This window comes from Rhincodon typus, chromosome 46 (genome assembly GCF_021869965.1).
Source record: "Rhincodon typus isolate 14 chromosome 46, sRhiTyp1.1, whole genome shotgun sequence".
In the NCBI taxonomy this organism is placed as follows: domain Eukaryota; kingdom Metazoa; phylum Chordata; class Chondrichthyes; order Orectolobiformes; family Rhincodontidae; genus Rhincodon; species Rhincodon typus.
In genome coordinates, this window is record NC_063377.1 from 9,657,992 (window position 1) to 9,672,738 (window position 14,747).

At 44.6% G+C, this 14,747-nt stretch overlaps 1 protein-coding gene across 2 annotated transcripts in view; it reads left to right on the plus strand.

Moving 5' to 3' along the window:
* Positions 1 to 14,485, plus strand: part of ash1l (ash1 (absent, small, or homeotic)-like (Drosophila)) — a 208,409-nt gene extending 193,924 nt beyond the window's left edge. Inside the window, exons 24-29 of one of the 2 annotated variants that reach the window (XM_048620459.1) lie at positions 355 to 527; positions 1,374 to 1,540; positions 3,671 to 3,711; positions 6,989 to 7,030; positions 8,040 to 8,302; positions 10,266 to 14,485. In XM_048620459.1, the coding sequence (XP_048476416.1) occupies positions 355 to 527; positions 1,374 to 1,540; positions 3,671 to 3,711; positions 6,989 to 7,030; positions 8,040 to 8,302; positions 10,266 to 10,357 (778 nt within the window). In that variant the 3' untranslated portion in view covers positions 10,358 to 14,485. The remainder of the gene's footprint in view (positions 1 to 354; positions 528 to 1,373; positions 1,541 to 3,670; positions 3,712 to 6,988; positions 7,031 to 8,039; positions 8,303 to 10,265) is intronic. The other variant, XM_048620460.1, reaches the window with a different exon arrangement.
* The last annotated feature ends 262 nt before the right edge of the window (positions 14,486 to 14,747 follow it).

The window sequence follows — 14,747 nt, forward strand, 5'->3', positions numbered from 1 at the left end:
GCCGGTACTGTACCCCAGTGTGATACGACGACAGACCTGTCCCCGCCGGTACTGTACCCCAGTGTGATACGACGACAGACCTGTCCCCGCCAGTACTGTACCCCAGTGTGATACGACGACAGACCTGTACACTACCACGTTCTGAAATATTTTGTCAGGACACGGCCTAGGTTTGGAAGCATGTGTCCTTGAATTATACTGCTAAGCCTTTTGCCCCAGTTAAAATCTAAAACTATTGTATGTTTGCTATTACAGTTTACTGGTAATACTGGTGTGGCAATATGCTGTATTTTTGGTTATTTTGAAGTTCAGATTTTCTTGACGTGACAATGATCTCCTCTGTTGTTCTGTCAGAGGGGAGCGATTTGCCTTTGGTCATCATTATTTCCGACCCCATGAGACCCATCACTCCCCTTCGAGACGGTTTTACCATAACGAGTTATTCAGGGTGCCTCTGTACGAGATTATCCCTCTGGAGGCAGTGGTTGGAACCTGCTGTGTATTGGACCTCTACACGTACTGTAAGGGTGAGTGAGACTTTAGTTTAAACCTTTCCATCCCTGTCCTGTCCTGACCTGCTGGTTTCAAACCACTGTTGATGTTTCTTTTGTGCTGTCTGTTGAACATTGGAACTGCTTGAGGCGACCTAGACTTCCCCCAAAACAGAGCGACTTTTCGTTTCCAGTCAGTGCCTCTCGTGCCCTCATCTGCCACTTTCCTCACCCAGGTGATATCCAAGCCTGAGCATGGAACTGAAACTTGTCTTCACTCAGAGCACACAGCGTAGCGCCTTGGATCATGATCAAAAATAGGAATCAAAGCTGTTTGTAACACCCCTAACTTGGCACATCCTGGGGTAGACTCTGGTCCTTTGCACAGAGTTGGGCAACATACTGAAAGATGGCACAGTGACGATCAGTTTATGTACATAGACTTTACAGCGCATGTCTGCATCGCTGTTTAGAATCTACATGAACCTCCTCCCATTCCTCTTCATTTCACCCCATCAACATTTCCATGTATTCCTTTCTGCTTGCTGTGTGTCCAGCATTCCTCTTCAGTGCGTCACTGCGATTCAGCCTGACCACAGTGTGGTTAGGAGTCCCACATGCTCCACACACCCTGGGTGAAGAGATTTCTCCTGGACTCCCAATTTATTAGTTCACGTTGTTTGTTTAAACTTGTCACCTTTTAAAGAAAGATGAATTTCTGAAACTCGGTGAAGAGTCACCATTGAATGTGAGAAGAAGCTTACCCTGTTTATGAGAAGGTTAGAAGCCAGCCATGTTCTGACCTGAGCTTTATTATAATCAGTGTGCTGGAGCTCGTAACTGCTCTGTTATGCACTCGCACGTTTCCTTTCGATCATTTAGGGAGGCCAAAGGGTGTGAAAGACCAGGATGTTTACATCTGCGACTATCGCCTGGATAAATCTGCACATCTCTTCTATAAGATCCACCGGAACCGCTACCCCGTCTGCACAAAATCATATGCATTCGATCACTTTCCGAAGAAACTGACACCCAAAAGAGATTTTTCTGTAAGTATTAATGGTGGGATCGTTGCTGGGGAGAGGGGGTTGAATGGATTAGAACGGCTTCAGGGTAGGTGTCAGTGAGCTGCTGGTGCAGGGGAACAAGTTAAGCAATGATGTTTACTTCAATTCACAGTTGGTTTATTTTCCCTTGTGTACACTGCTGTGCTATGCTGTTAGGCTATACCCTTTGTCTGCCCTTCTTTCCTGACCATCTAGCACCCTGCACCATATTGGAGGGCTGGCCATTCATTTTGACATTTGCAGAAAGCGGTGTGATTGACATAGAACATAGAACATTACAGTGCAGTACAGGCCCTTCGGCCCTCGATGTTGCGCCGACCTGTGAAACCAATCTGAAGCCCATCTAACCTAAACTATTCCATTATCATCCATATGTTTATCCAATGACCATTTAAATGCCCTTAAAGTTGGTGAGTCTACTATTTTTGCAGGCAGGGCATTCCACGCCCTTACGACTCTCTGAGTAAAGAACCTACCTCTGACATCTGTCCTATATCTATCACCCCTCAATTTAAAGCTATGTCCCCTCGTGCTAGCCATCACCATCCGAGGAAAAAGGCTCCCACTGTCCACCCTCTCTAATCCTCTGATCATCTTGTATGTCTCTATCAAGTCACCTCTTAACCTTCTTCTCTCTAACGAAAACAGCCTCAAGACCCTCAGCCTTTCCTCATAAGACCTTCCCTCCATACCAGGCAACATCCTGGTAAATCTCCTCTGCACCCTTTCCAATGCTTCCACATCCTTCCTATAATGCGGTGACCAGAACTGTACGCAATACTCCAAGTGCGGCCGCACCAGAGTTTTGTACAGCTGCAACATGACCTCATGGCTCCGAAACTCAATCCCTCTACCAATAAAACCTAACATACTGTACGCCTTCTTAACAACGCTATCAACCTGGGTGGCAACTTTCAGTGATCTATGCACATGGACACCGAGATCTTTCTGCTCATCCACACTACCAAGAATCTTACCATTAGCCCAGTACTCTGTATTCCTGTTACTCCTTCCAAAGTGAATCACCTCACACTTTTCCGCATTAAATTCCATTTGCCACCTCTCAGCCCAGTTCTGCAGCTTATCTATGTCCCTCTGTAACCTGCAACATCCTTCCGCACTATCCACAACTCCACCAACTTTGGTGTCATCCGCAAATTTACTAACCCATCCTTCTACGCCCTCATCCAGGTCATTTATAAAAATGACAAACAGCAGTGGCCCCAAAACAGATCCTTGAGGTACACCACTAGTAACTGAACTCCAGGATGAACATTTCCCATCAACCACCACCCTCTGTCTTCTTACAGCTAGCCAATTTCCGATCCAAACCGCTAAATCACCCTCAATCCCATGCCTCCGTATTTTCTGCAATAGCCTACCATGGGGAACCTTATCAAACGCTTTACTGAAATCCATATACACCACATCAACCGCTTTACCCTCATCCACCTGTTTGGTCACCTTCTCAAAGAACTCAATAAGGTTTGTGAGGCACAACCTACCCTTCACAAAACCGTGTTGACTATCCCTAATCAAATTATTCCTTTCTAGATGATTATAAATCCTATCTCTTATAATCCTTTCCAACACTTTACCCACAACCGAAGTAAGGCTCACTGGGTCTATAATTACCAGGGTTGTCTCTACTCCCCTTCTTGAACAAGGGGACAACATTTGCTAGTCTCCAGTCTTCTGGCACTATTCCTGTAGACAATGACGACATAAAGATCAAAGCCAAAGGCTCTGCAATCTCCTCTCTAGCTTCCCAGAGAATCCTAGGATAAATCCCATCCGGCCCAGGGTACTTATCTATTTTCACACCTTCCAGAATTGCTAACACCTCCTCCTTATGAACCTCAATCCCGTCTTGGGAAATCAAGGGGGTGCCCTAGCTTCAGGCCAGGCAATTGCAGAAGGCGCTGGCAGCATAGAGGCCAGGGTGATGAAATACATGGCAGAGCAAGATAAGCAGCAAGCTGAGCCCTGAGAGGGTGAGTGCTGGGAAGGGTGAGCATGATGGAAAGGAGTTTCACTGTGCTGTTGTGCTGAATTGTTATTTTTAAACCAAAATCTACTTTCTTTTTTGTTCTCCTGTTTACTTCCCACTAGCCTCACTATGTACCAGAAAATTACAAGAGGAATGGAGGCCGGTGAGTAACGTTTACTGTCAGTCTGCTCTGCTTGTACTTTCAGCTCTGTTACCTGTGGCAGGTTTGACTCTAACTCTTCTAGTTCTCACTAGCAGAAACCTGTACTTGTCCACAAGCCTTTGTGGGTTAGAACAACTCACCTACTGCCATGTCATAAGAACTAGGAGCAGGAGTAGGCCGTCTGGCCCTTCGAGCCTGCTCCGCCATTCAATAAGATCATGGCTGATCTTTTCGTGGACTCAGATCCACTTACCTGCATTCTCACCGTAACCCTTAATTCCTTTATTGTTCAAAAAAAATCTACCTTTTGTTTTTTGAAAACATTTACTGAAGTAGCGTCAACTACTCCACTGGGCAAGGAATTCCACAGATTAACAACCCTCTGGGTGAAGAAATTCCTTCTCAGTTCAGTCCTAAATCTGCTCCCTCTAATCTTGAGGCTATGCCGGTTGGAGCCTGTGTGGAACTGAGACGTGCTGACCCTACTGCCCTCAGCCCTGTGCCATGTTAGCTGATCTTTGCCATGCTGCAGCATTAGGTTGCAATGATTCTCACTCCCTGACGATGGGATCGTTAGGGTTCCCACTCCTGACCCCTGCTGCAAACTGTGATCTTTGAATAACAACCGGTTTGCAGTGAATTCTGATGCCTTCCTTTGATTGCTGAACCTTACCCACACAGCGAGAGACCAGCTGGACACAGCTACCTGAGGGTATCTCAATCCCAATGAGAGACAGTCTCTTTGGGAGCAGAGAGAGAAATTGTCAATAATTTGTGTTAAAATCTCATCGCCAATCTGTCTGTCATCAGAAAGCAAAAGGTTCATAGGTTTCATCTGGTGTTCTGAGCGCAGATTGAAAATGTGCGGGCAAATAACCTTGAAGTTGAAGTTTGTTTTCTTCTGATTTTTACGGCCCTCCCCAGCAGTCTTTGGATTGCTGTGGTCCGCTTGCAAAGGGATTGACTCAGAAATAAATGCTTCCTTTACACTTGCTGCCTCCTTCCCAACTCACTGCACCATAGACAGCAGAAACCTTGCTTGTTACATGACCTCCCATCTGGTGACTTGTCAGAGAACTGATGAAACTCCAACCCAACCGAAGGCAGTCTTCTTTTTCTCTATCTCACTCTGATGCAGGATGAGTGTTGGATAAGGGCCAGCTAATACTCAGTTGAGGTGTCTCCAGCAGCTGCATAGCTCGTAAATACTCACCACCTAGTTCCATATGCACTGGAGCCATCATGTCTAAGTCACATGCTCTAACAAATAGTACAGTAAGAAATGACAAATGGTTAGTTTTTGAGCAATTGATGAAAAGTGAAGGGTACCTGCAAAGGTATTGGATATGGGAAGGGACACATCCCTCTTGTGGGGAACTATTTCACCGGATACCTCCTGATTCTGGGGATTGAATGGTGATAATCACTCTCACATTGAGCTCCGGTTTACTCTGAGACTGATGGATCATAGGCTGAGGTTCCAGTGAAACAAAGGGAACAAGGGGATTGGTCTTCGAATTTTCTTTTAGCCTTTCAATTGAGTTATCATTGACAATTACCTGAATAATTTAGAAAGGGGCACAGAATGGAAGAGGAAAAGACCCAAAGTAGTAAAGATTAGGCTGGCATGGCTACTGGGACTTGTAGTGAATGGTGGCTGCTTAACCAGGAGAACTCGAGGGGCTGCAGTCTTGCTGATGCGTAGATGAGGAATGGGACTTAGGTTTTACTGTCTGTTACAGGCAAGTGTATACAGCTGTGAGTGTGTATGTGCGCACGTTCTTAAATCTTTGAAATGAGGACCAGATAAGGCTCCGCTATGATGCCCCTGGTAGTTAAACAGCCTGCACTCATTGCCTCGGCTCAGGTGTGAGGAGTACTAGACGGTGCCTGGTGGCCAGCAGTCTTAAGTAGAATTGAGCTTTGGGGTAAAGGCTGGATGATGCCCTGAAGGATGAGTGATGAGTGGTTGAGGGAGAGATGATAAAAGAGCAGTGTTGGAAAACTTGTTCCTTAGGCTCCCTACTCTTCGTCCAGGGAACCAGGAAAATGATGTTCCACCCCTGTCTTCTGACCTGGTGGGTGAATTAACTTAGAACCAGGAGGATATTGAGAGAGGAACCCTCTTTCAAAAATAGCTGAAACTTTTTAATACATGTTTCAAAAGTAGATATTGTGATTGGACAGGGGCTCAGTGAGGTGGGGGTGGTATTTACTCAATTGTGGAATTGGCACTAGCTGTAAGTTCCTTCCCCTTGTTAATTCCTTTTGAAACATTCACTCCAAATGTTTATTCAGAATACTGTTAATTCTCAATACCGTAAATCTTCGAGTATCATACCTACTTTGCTTCCTCTCCCCAAAAACTCGAGGAAGGGTGCACATTCTAAATGGGTACTAAAATATCTTCACGACATTTCATAAGTTCACAGGGGATAGGGGAAATGTACATTGTATATCTCGGGCATGTTCCACTCGAAGATTTACGGTCATTTAAAAAGTTACTGTTTAGTTTTAACTTCTCTTTTAAAATTCCTCACGAGCTGGAGGAGATAGAGCTACAATTCTCCGTAGTGCTGCATGGCATGATATTATCAGCATATCGCAGTGTTACCATGGGGTGCTGTCAGAGACTTGTAGCTTTTGTTTCCTGCAGTGGCAGGAATGCTTTCCACAGTGCCGCATTCTAATCAAGGAGTGCAGGGACGGCACTAAGGGATGAGCGATGCGCGATCCAAACAGTAATTAAACCAATGGGGCTGTACAGTGTGGGATGGGTCACTGTTGAGAGTTTGCAGAAAGCCCGTTACCCTTTAGTGGGGAGGGCAGTAAGTTTGAATCCACACTTTCCAATTTCTTTTCAGCTTGACATGCACTCGTTGGGCAGGTTCCACCAGTTCTCAGCCAAGCCATTTGTTAGTAGACTCTGGAGCAGTGGCTTGCTGTGTTTCCTCAGGTTGGGGTGGGTGGTGGGGTCTGACACTGCCACAGGAGGACCGCACCTTGTACTGAGCCATCGGCGGAACAGTTGGAGCGTGGTCATGGAGCAGTGCAGAGCCAGGATCCTGTGCCAGGAAATGGTGCGAGGTGCCAGAAGGCTGGAGTCTGACCAGCAGGGAGTGGGCAAGTCCCAGAATCTATCCCACAGCAGCTCAGTTTGGAACGCAGTTCGCTCATCACCTACTGTTGCTGTTGGAGAGCTGTGCACCGCTCTCTCATGTCAGAAACACCAAGGTTTCCACTGATTCTGGGTGACTTTTATTTCCCTTCATCTTAGACTTTGCTGCACTCCCACCTACCAAACAGCCTTAACAAAGATGTGAGTAAAGATATTAGTGAATAAATAAGTGAATGAGTGATTGATTTCATTTCACAATATTGTCATAATATCTGTGCATGCATGTCTGTTTAAAATGGGACTTGGTATTCTTGCAAACTTATCCACAGTTATGTGATTGTCATTGCAGTGAATTGGCTATAATATGGTCCCCTTCTAGGTTCGTACAAACATGCTGGACACAACAATGAAGGCCGACTGGCCTCTAGTACTTGGAAATTGGACCAAGAAATTATCTATTATAAATAGAGGGGAAGGGCGGAATGCAACTTGGAACAAGCACCTGTCGTTCCCATCAAGAGCTGTTTACTGTCAGTGTGTTGTTCCCCCACCCTCCAGTCTTGAAATCCATGTACCATTCCAGAGTCACAGAACAAGATCTCCAGAAATACAGGAACGTTTCCAGGGAGCAGGCATTGAATTTTTTTTTTTCCACAGTTTGGTTGCTACTCACCACGGACCTTGATTACAGTTGGTCTGCAGTAGAAATGATTCTGCTGCCTATACCGTTGGGTATTCAATAAATGCTTGAAAGGGAACACATTTGCAGGGTGGACTAACTGTAAAACTCTTTCAAAACAGCTAGCCCAGGCATGTTTGGCTGAATGGCCTCCTGTGCTTGTATCATTCAGTAGTTTTATAATAGGGCAGTACTCCCTTCAACAATCAAACTTTGGAATTGTTTGGGAATAGTTTAAGCCTGTGTGATCAGAAACTCTGAAAAGATAAGTATCATCCGAGTACTAAAACACTAGACTTGGAAACTTTGCACAAGTGTGAGATTATTTTTCTTGTATTGAATGAGTCACAGAGCACTAACTAAAATAAGATGCAGGATTTGACGTATTTCAATAGCCAACTCTGTGCATGTGCCGTGTCTGAAGTAGGAGCGACCATAATCCTGAAGTCACAGACTTGCAGCCACATCTCCAGCATTTCTGTCTTGTTTTTTGTTTCCCCTGTTCCTATCTGGGCGGGATACGAACAACAGATCCTCATGGAAAACGGAGAGAACAAAAGTGCACTGCAAGGAGGTGGTTCAGGAGGATGACCTTCCACCCCCCATCATCGAGGATATGTCAACTGCCCAAGAACAGCCAGCTGCTGAGATGCCACACCTGGAGGAGCAGGAGAGCGAGAGCAGCAGTAACCCTCTGAAAGTGGATTGTAACCCAGAAGAGAAGCAGAGATTGCAGAGAGAGAACCTCAACAAAATCCTCCTGAACCTGTTGGCCAAGATTCCAGGAAAAAACGGTGAGGCTTGGCTATTGGCTAAACAGTTTCACTAAGAGAAGAATGATTGTGCTGCTCAGTGCAGATTACAGCTATCTGTGTGTGTTAGAGAGAGTAAAAGTTTGGGTGATGCAATCATGTTGCCACCAGCCCAGCTGGGTTAAAATGTCTCCTGTTCTCAGGCATAGGCAGTCTCTTGGATATAAAGCACCAGTGCGTTACAGGCTCCTAACATCATACACTGAGCCTGAGAGGGTGTGTGGCTGTGATGACTCAGCAGTGGGTATTTTAGGATGGAGATACATCTACCTGAAGTCCCAACTATTGAACATTAGGTCACACATAACCAATAAATACTGGCTTGTCAGCAATGCCCATATCCCTTGAATGAATCAAAAACCCAAGTGCTGGACAATCTCAGGAGGTCTGGCCGTAACTGTGGAGAGAGAAATAGCATTAATGTTTCAAGTCCAATATGACTCTAATTTGGGACTGGACTGCACATTGGAACAGAATCATATTGAACTGAGATTGTCAATGAGCTCTATTTCTCTTCCACAGATGCTGCCAGAACTGCTTAGTTTCTCTAGCAATTTATTCTCATTTCAGGTCTCCAGCATCCACAGGATTTTGCTTTTATTCATCCCCAGAAACAATGTTTAAAATCTATATCCCTGTTCCAGTTCACTTTCTGGTCAGTAGTAACCCCCAGGATCTTCATAATGGGTCAAAGACAGAAATTGCTGGAAAAACCAGGCAGGTCTGGTAGCGTCTGTGGAGGGAGGGAAACAGACAATGTTTCAAGTCCAGTGACCCTTCTTCAGAACCATTCGTAGTGGGTGTTTGGTAACAATAATGCCATTGAATGTCAGCGAAGTTAGTTGGATTCTGTCTTGTTGGTGATGGTCACTGCCTACTGTTTGTGTTGAGCAACTGTTGCATGTCACTTATCAGCCTAATCCCACCTTGTTGAGGTATCTGAGGAGCTGTGAATGGGCTGAACATTATCCGAACATCCCCATTTCTGACCTTATGATGGGGAGAACAGCATTGATGAAGTAGCTGATGATGTTTGGGCCTAGGGCACTACCCTGAAGAACTCCTGCAGAGATATCCAGCTAGTGGACAGTCCTCCTCCTCCCCCTACCCACCCCTCCTCCCCCCACAATCGCCATTGACTCCAGTTTTGCTGATGCCACAAACACTGCCTTGATGTTGAGGACAGTCACTCCCACTGTATTTCTAGAGTTCAGCTCTTTGGGCCAGGTTTGAGGTCAATAGCTGAGTGGCCCTGGTAAAGCTCAAACTGAACTAGTTGTGTGGGTTACTGCTGGGTCAGGTCTGCTTGGTAGCATTGCTTTTGGAGACCTTCCACTGTGTTGATTTTAGAATGGACTGATGGACAGTAATTGGCTGGACTGGATCCTCCTGCTTTTTGTACACAGGACATACCTGGGCATTTTTCCCACATTTCAGCCAAAACACTGGTATCTATGTGTACCTGAAAGCTTGACTAGGAGCACTGCTCACCCTGCAGCATAAGTTTTCAGTACTATTGAGCATGCTGTCATGGTCTTCGTAATATCTGGTGCCTACAGCTAATAATTGATATCATATGGAGTGAATCAAATGAGCTGAAAACTGGTTCCTGGAATGTTAGGGAGCTCAGGAGGAGTTGCAGATGGATCATCCACTTGGCACTAATGTCTGATAATGGTTGCAAGTGCTTCAGCCTTGTCTTTTGATGCTGATGCATTGAGCTCCCCCAGCGTTAAGAATTGGAATATTTGTGGAGCCTTCTACTCATGTTTTTTGTTTAATTGTCCACTATCACTCGGGACTGGACATGAAGGCCCAGCAGCATTCTCATAATATTCTGAAGTATATAGTTAGTCTCTTTTATCTTGAATAAATTGTTTGTTAGCCTTTTCACAGTTAATGATACTGAGCAACTAAACTGGTCTTTGGTTTGTCTGCTTTCCAGCTATCGATGTAACCTACTTGTTGGAAGAAGGGTCAGGAAGACGGCTACGTAGGCGCACACTAATGTTAACTGAGAGCAGCTTCAGGAAGTGATGCACAACCTCAGAAGGGAGCGTTTCCTGTGTTGGGAATCATGGCTTCTGCCCTGTCCTATTGCGTCCTGACAGCGAGAGAGTCGAGGGATGGGGCCCCCTCCCCCACCACCCCACACAACCCCTCTGCCCTCCCCCCGCCCCTCCCCCCCAACTCCCCCCGACCCGACCCAACCCAACCACCACCCCACCCCCCGAGCTCTCTGATTAAACTATTGAATAGGACAGGAGAGTGAAGAAGAAACTGACAAATTGAAACGAGTTAGCACTTGGATACAGTGGGCCGGCCAGCACTCCTGCTGTTGGCCTGCCGAGTGCCCTTGCTGTATGCGCACGCACGCACGTGTGTACGGTGTTCCTCGCATTAATGTCGGGGGGCTCAGTCAATTCCGTGCTCCCATGGCCTGAGGCAGCCTATAAACTTTATTTCGGGGGAGGTGAGGCACTATTGCGTTGCCAAACCACCATCCATGAAGTGGGTGGAGTTGGTGTCTGAACGAAATGTTAGTAATACACAAGCGTCAAGAGATCTCTTTTTTTTTTAAAAAAAAAACAAAAGGACTGAACTCCATTTCTGTTCCTGTTCTTTGATTGTATGTGTGAATTCACCAGTGTGATTGTCATACGGTTTGTCCAGAGTGTGTATATATGTATATGGAGAAAGAGAAGACAGCTGAGAAACAAGGGGGTGGGGTAGGGACGTTTACAATCCAAGCCTAGTGTTTGCACTCACTCTGAGCAATTAAAGGCAACCAGTGTGCTGGCCCAGTAACCTACTATGGTACATGCTTGGATCAGGTCCTGCCCACCTTACCTTCAGCAAAAAAAAGCAATTAATAAGCAGAGGGCATAAAAATAGGAGGCAAAACATGAAATGAAAAAGAGACACGAGTGGATTGGAAGACTGATGAATAGCACTTAAAGTGTCTTTGTGGTTGGGCCAGGGAGGGGAGGGGGGCTTGCTCGGGTGGAATGGAATCTTTGGTTTTCACTTTTTCAAAGTCTAATGAGGACTTGTGGAGATGCCATTGTTGTTGTCCTAAGCTATGCGTCTGGTGTGCTCCATAAAGCAAATAAATAACGCGTGATCTGTCAAAAATAATCCCACCCCCCACCCCCGGTTCGCGCGCACACAGAGGGTCCGTTTCTGGGACTGATGGCGGCATTGTACACCACGCAGGTTACACCTAGATTAATGGTGACTACGCTTGAGGACAGTCTGTAAGAGCTAGCCGTAAGTTGTGCTTCCTGTACTCTTGGTAAAAGAGAAGGATATGAAAGAACTGAGCACCAAAGAGTTAATTTTGTTATCAAAACGAGTGATCTGTGGATGAAGTGTCTCATTCCCATTAAGATCGGTGAAGATAACATTTCACCTGAGGGATTTGCTCCCAACTAAGACCCCACTATGTCAAAGAGCCTGGTGTTCTTCGAATATGTGATTCAGGGATTTCTCCTTCTCTAGAATTTGTTGAGAGACTTCAGAACAAGGCGAGCGTTCAGCCCATCAGTCCTATTCCTTTCATAAGTCATGTGCGACTCCCCCTTCTTCAGTCAGCTCTTTCCCTGGCCCATTTCCTTCCCAAAACCTTTCTTTAATGACCTAAGCATTGAATGGGTTGTTCTAAGCTGTTCCTGCCACCTTTAACATCAGACATGAATGGGTCCCAAACTCTGATGTGAAACTGGGATTGATGATTCTAAGTGTAATTAGGCATGCAGTTCCTTTTAAAAAAAACACAAACAATGAAGTAGTTACAACTTGAGCCATAAGAACTGCTGCTGTTTCCTCATGTTCCTGTACCTTTTACTTTGTTATTACTTCTTTCCAACCTGGGCTGAGCTGGAGTTTGTGTGTTTTATACCCATAGTACAGTACAGTGCAGCACAGCAGGAAGTCATCTTTGCCCATTGAATCAACTCCGGGCTGTTCGTCGGGGGCACGAATATCAATTTGGTTGGTTCCAGTTGCCTCTTCTTCCCTGTTTCAGTTTTTCCTCTCCTTTTGAAATATTTAACTATTTCTCTTTGAATCTGTATCTCACACCCTATCAGGCAGTGTATTCCAAAACTAAATGAACCATTGTGTCAGAATTTTCTTTGTCATCTCTGGTTCTTCTTCACCACCCCACCGCCCTCTTCCTTCAGTAAGAGCCACAGTCCAAGTCATGAATAATTGTCTGCTCTATGACTGGCTCTGATCTTGCTATATGTTATGAAAAAAGTATACTAGTTTTCCCCTCCCTCTCCCACTCCAATCACCTGTTTTTAATTGTCCTGCAGTTAGCAATTCACACCTTATACCACCAGAATCTGATCACATTTACTTGTTGAAAATCAATCTGACCACATCATTTAAAAAAAAATGCATGACTTGTGACCCCTACTCCGTGATGGCATTCATTAGGTTGAGTCTGACTGTACCCAAACCCTATCTTTGCCACCTTGGCCAGAAAGCATAAGGCAGAATCGTTGTGCCTTTTGCTTCATTTCTTCCCTCCCAAAAGCTGTAAACTCTCCTGGCCGTGCACACACTCAGTGCTATGACCTGCTCCAGTACTTGCCTCGCTAGATGGAAGCTTACCAGAGTATCAGACAGGTGCAAAATCATTGATCACTGTGAGGAGACTGGGTCAGGAGGTCTCTTACAGGAAGAGCATTGTAGCCCACATATATTTGGGTCACTTACTGTCCTGACCAAGGAAGGCTCTGCAAGCAGTGGTGTGAGGAGGATGTGGGGAAAGGGACTGAGTGTTAATTGCCAGGTTTACCACCCACGTAGGGGGCCGAGTTAAAATACATTTGAACTGAGGTTTTGGTGTGTGAACAGATCAGGAAGCCGCAGATACCAAGGGTCTTCACTCGTGTACAATATTAACCAACAACGTGCAACACCAGTAACACCAAAGTCATGGCCAAATGGAGCCAGTGTGAAATCTTCTCTTTTCTTAAAAAAAACAACATAAGTAGGCAGGAGAATACGAAAGGAAAGCCACTACAGAAATGAAAAGCAGTATTCAAAATGAAAAAGTATTTGTTGTGAAGTAGAAAACATTCGCGTAGAAGTAATAATAAAGACACTACGTCTGTGTTCTGTTTGAACTGTACAGTGTAGTACCTTCCCCCGCCCACTTTAACTAAAAAAAAATCAAAAAAGGAAAAAAAAAGCTTTGCTTTGTCCGTATGTAAGCTTATGCAGTCCCACTCCCGACATCCTTTTAAATAAGTAAAAAACAAATTATGATGTGCCAATGTGTACATATCAGTTGTGTGGTTGTCAGCAATACTGTCGTCACATGTTCCTTCACATGGACCAATTCTGTCCTAATGTACAAACACATTGCATCAATCTCAGTGGAACATGTTCCATCCCATTCCCCTTTTGTGTCTCAAAAGAAGAAAACCCTTTGAGATCGTATTTTATTAAAAAAATCGAAAAATGAGAAAGATTGTTTTGACTATTTTCTTACTGCAAAGCAACACTGTACAGTAGCAGACGATTGAGTATGAGATACTCGATTCATCATTGATAGGAGTTTTGACAGGTCTGTAATATTTTCATTTGTCTCCTATAGACATTTCACTCTTGGTAATAGTGTCAAACACTAAGAAAAATACAAAAAAATGTCAATATATGTAGAAGGCACACTATGTCTGTCATTTTCTCTTTCTTTGCCGAAAGATTAAAATCATGTTTTAGACAATCAGTGGTTAGGTAATGCCATTTTTTTTCCTCCTCTCTTTCCTTCCCTTCCCCTGCACCTCCCCTCCCCCCCCTTACTGGCATAGAAAGTGATGACGGTTTTTTTTTTAATGTTTTTTTTTGGGTAATTTTTTAAAAAAAAATACAAAAACAAAGTCACAGAATCGCTGTTTAAAAGCACTACATTATTGCAAAATAGATATAACTATAGTCTGCATGGGTGTAGGCAGTGTGATTGTTTGCTGGAAAAATGCTGCTAATATATTTACTTTTTACAGAAGCATATCTAATAGATAATTGTTTTGACTTTAATCTTTGTAAATTATGTATTACGAATTTTAACGTTGGATGTCATTGCATAAAGACGCTTGTATCTCAACTTGAGAAAGTCTAGTATTAAATGGAGAAACTGTTTTTTTTTCTTAATTGTCGTTTGTGACTTTTCTTTGCGTTGGACTCAAGTTTCCCAGTGTCGACATGCAGAGTGCTTCCCCATATCTGCTCCCCAGACAGGAAATCTGTGGTAAGCCTTCCTACCTCCTGCAAGAGTGTCAGTACTAAGTTTGGATTTACTGAGACTAAGTATTGGGAACAATGCAGGTATCATTCCCAAACGTTAGATGTAGCAACATTTCATATATTCTCTACTTCCGAGTCAGGGTTTCCACTCCTGAGAGCTATTAGGAGG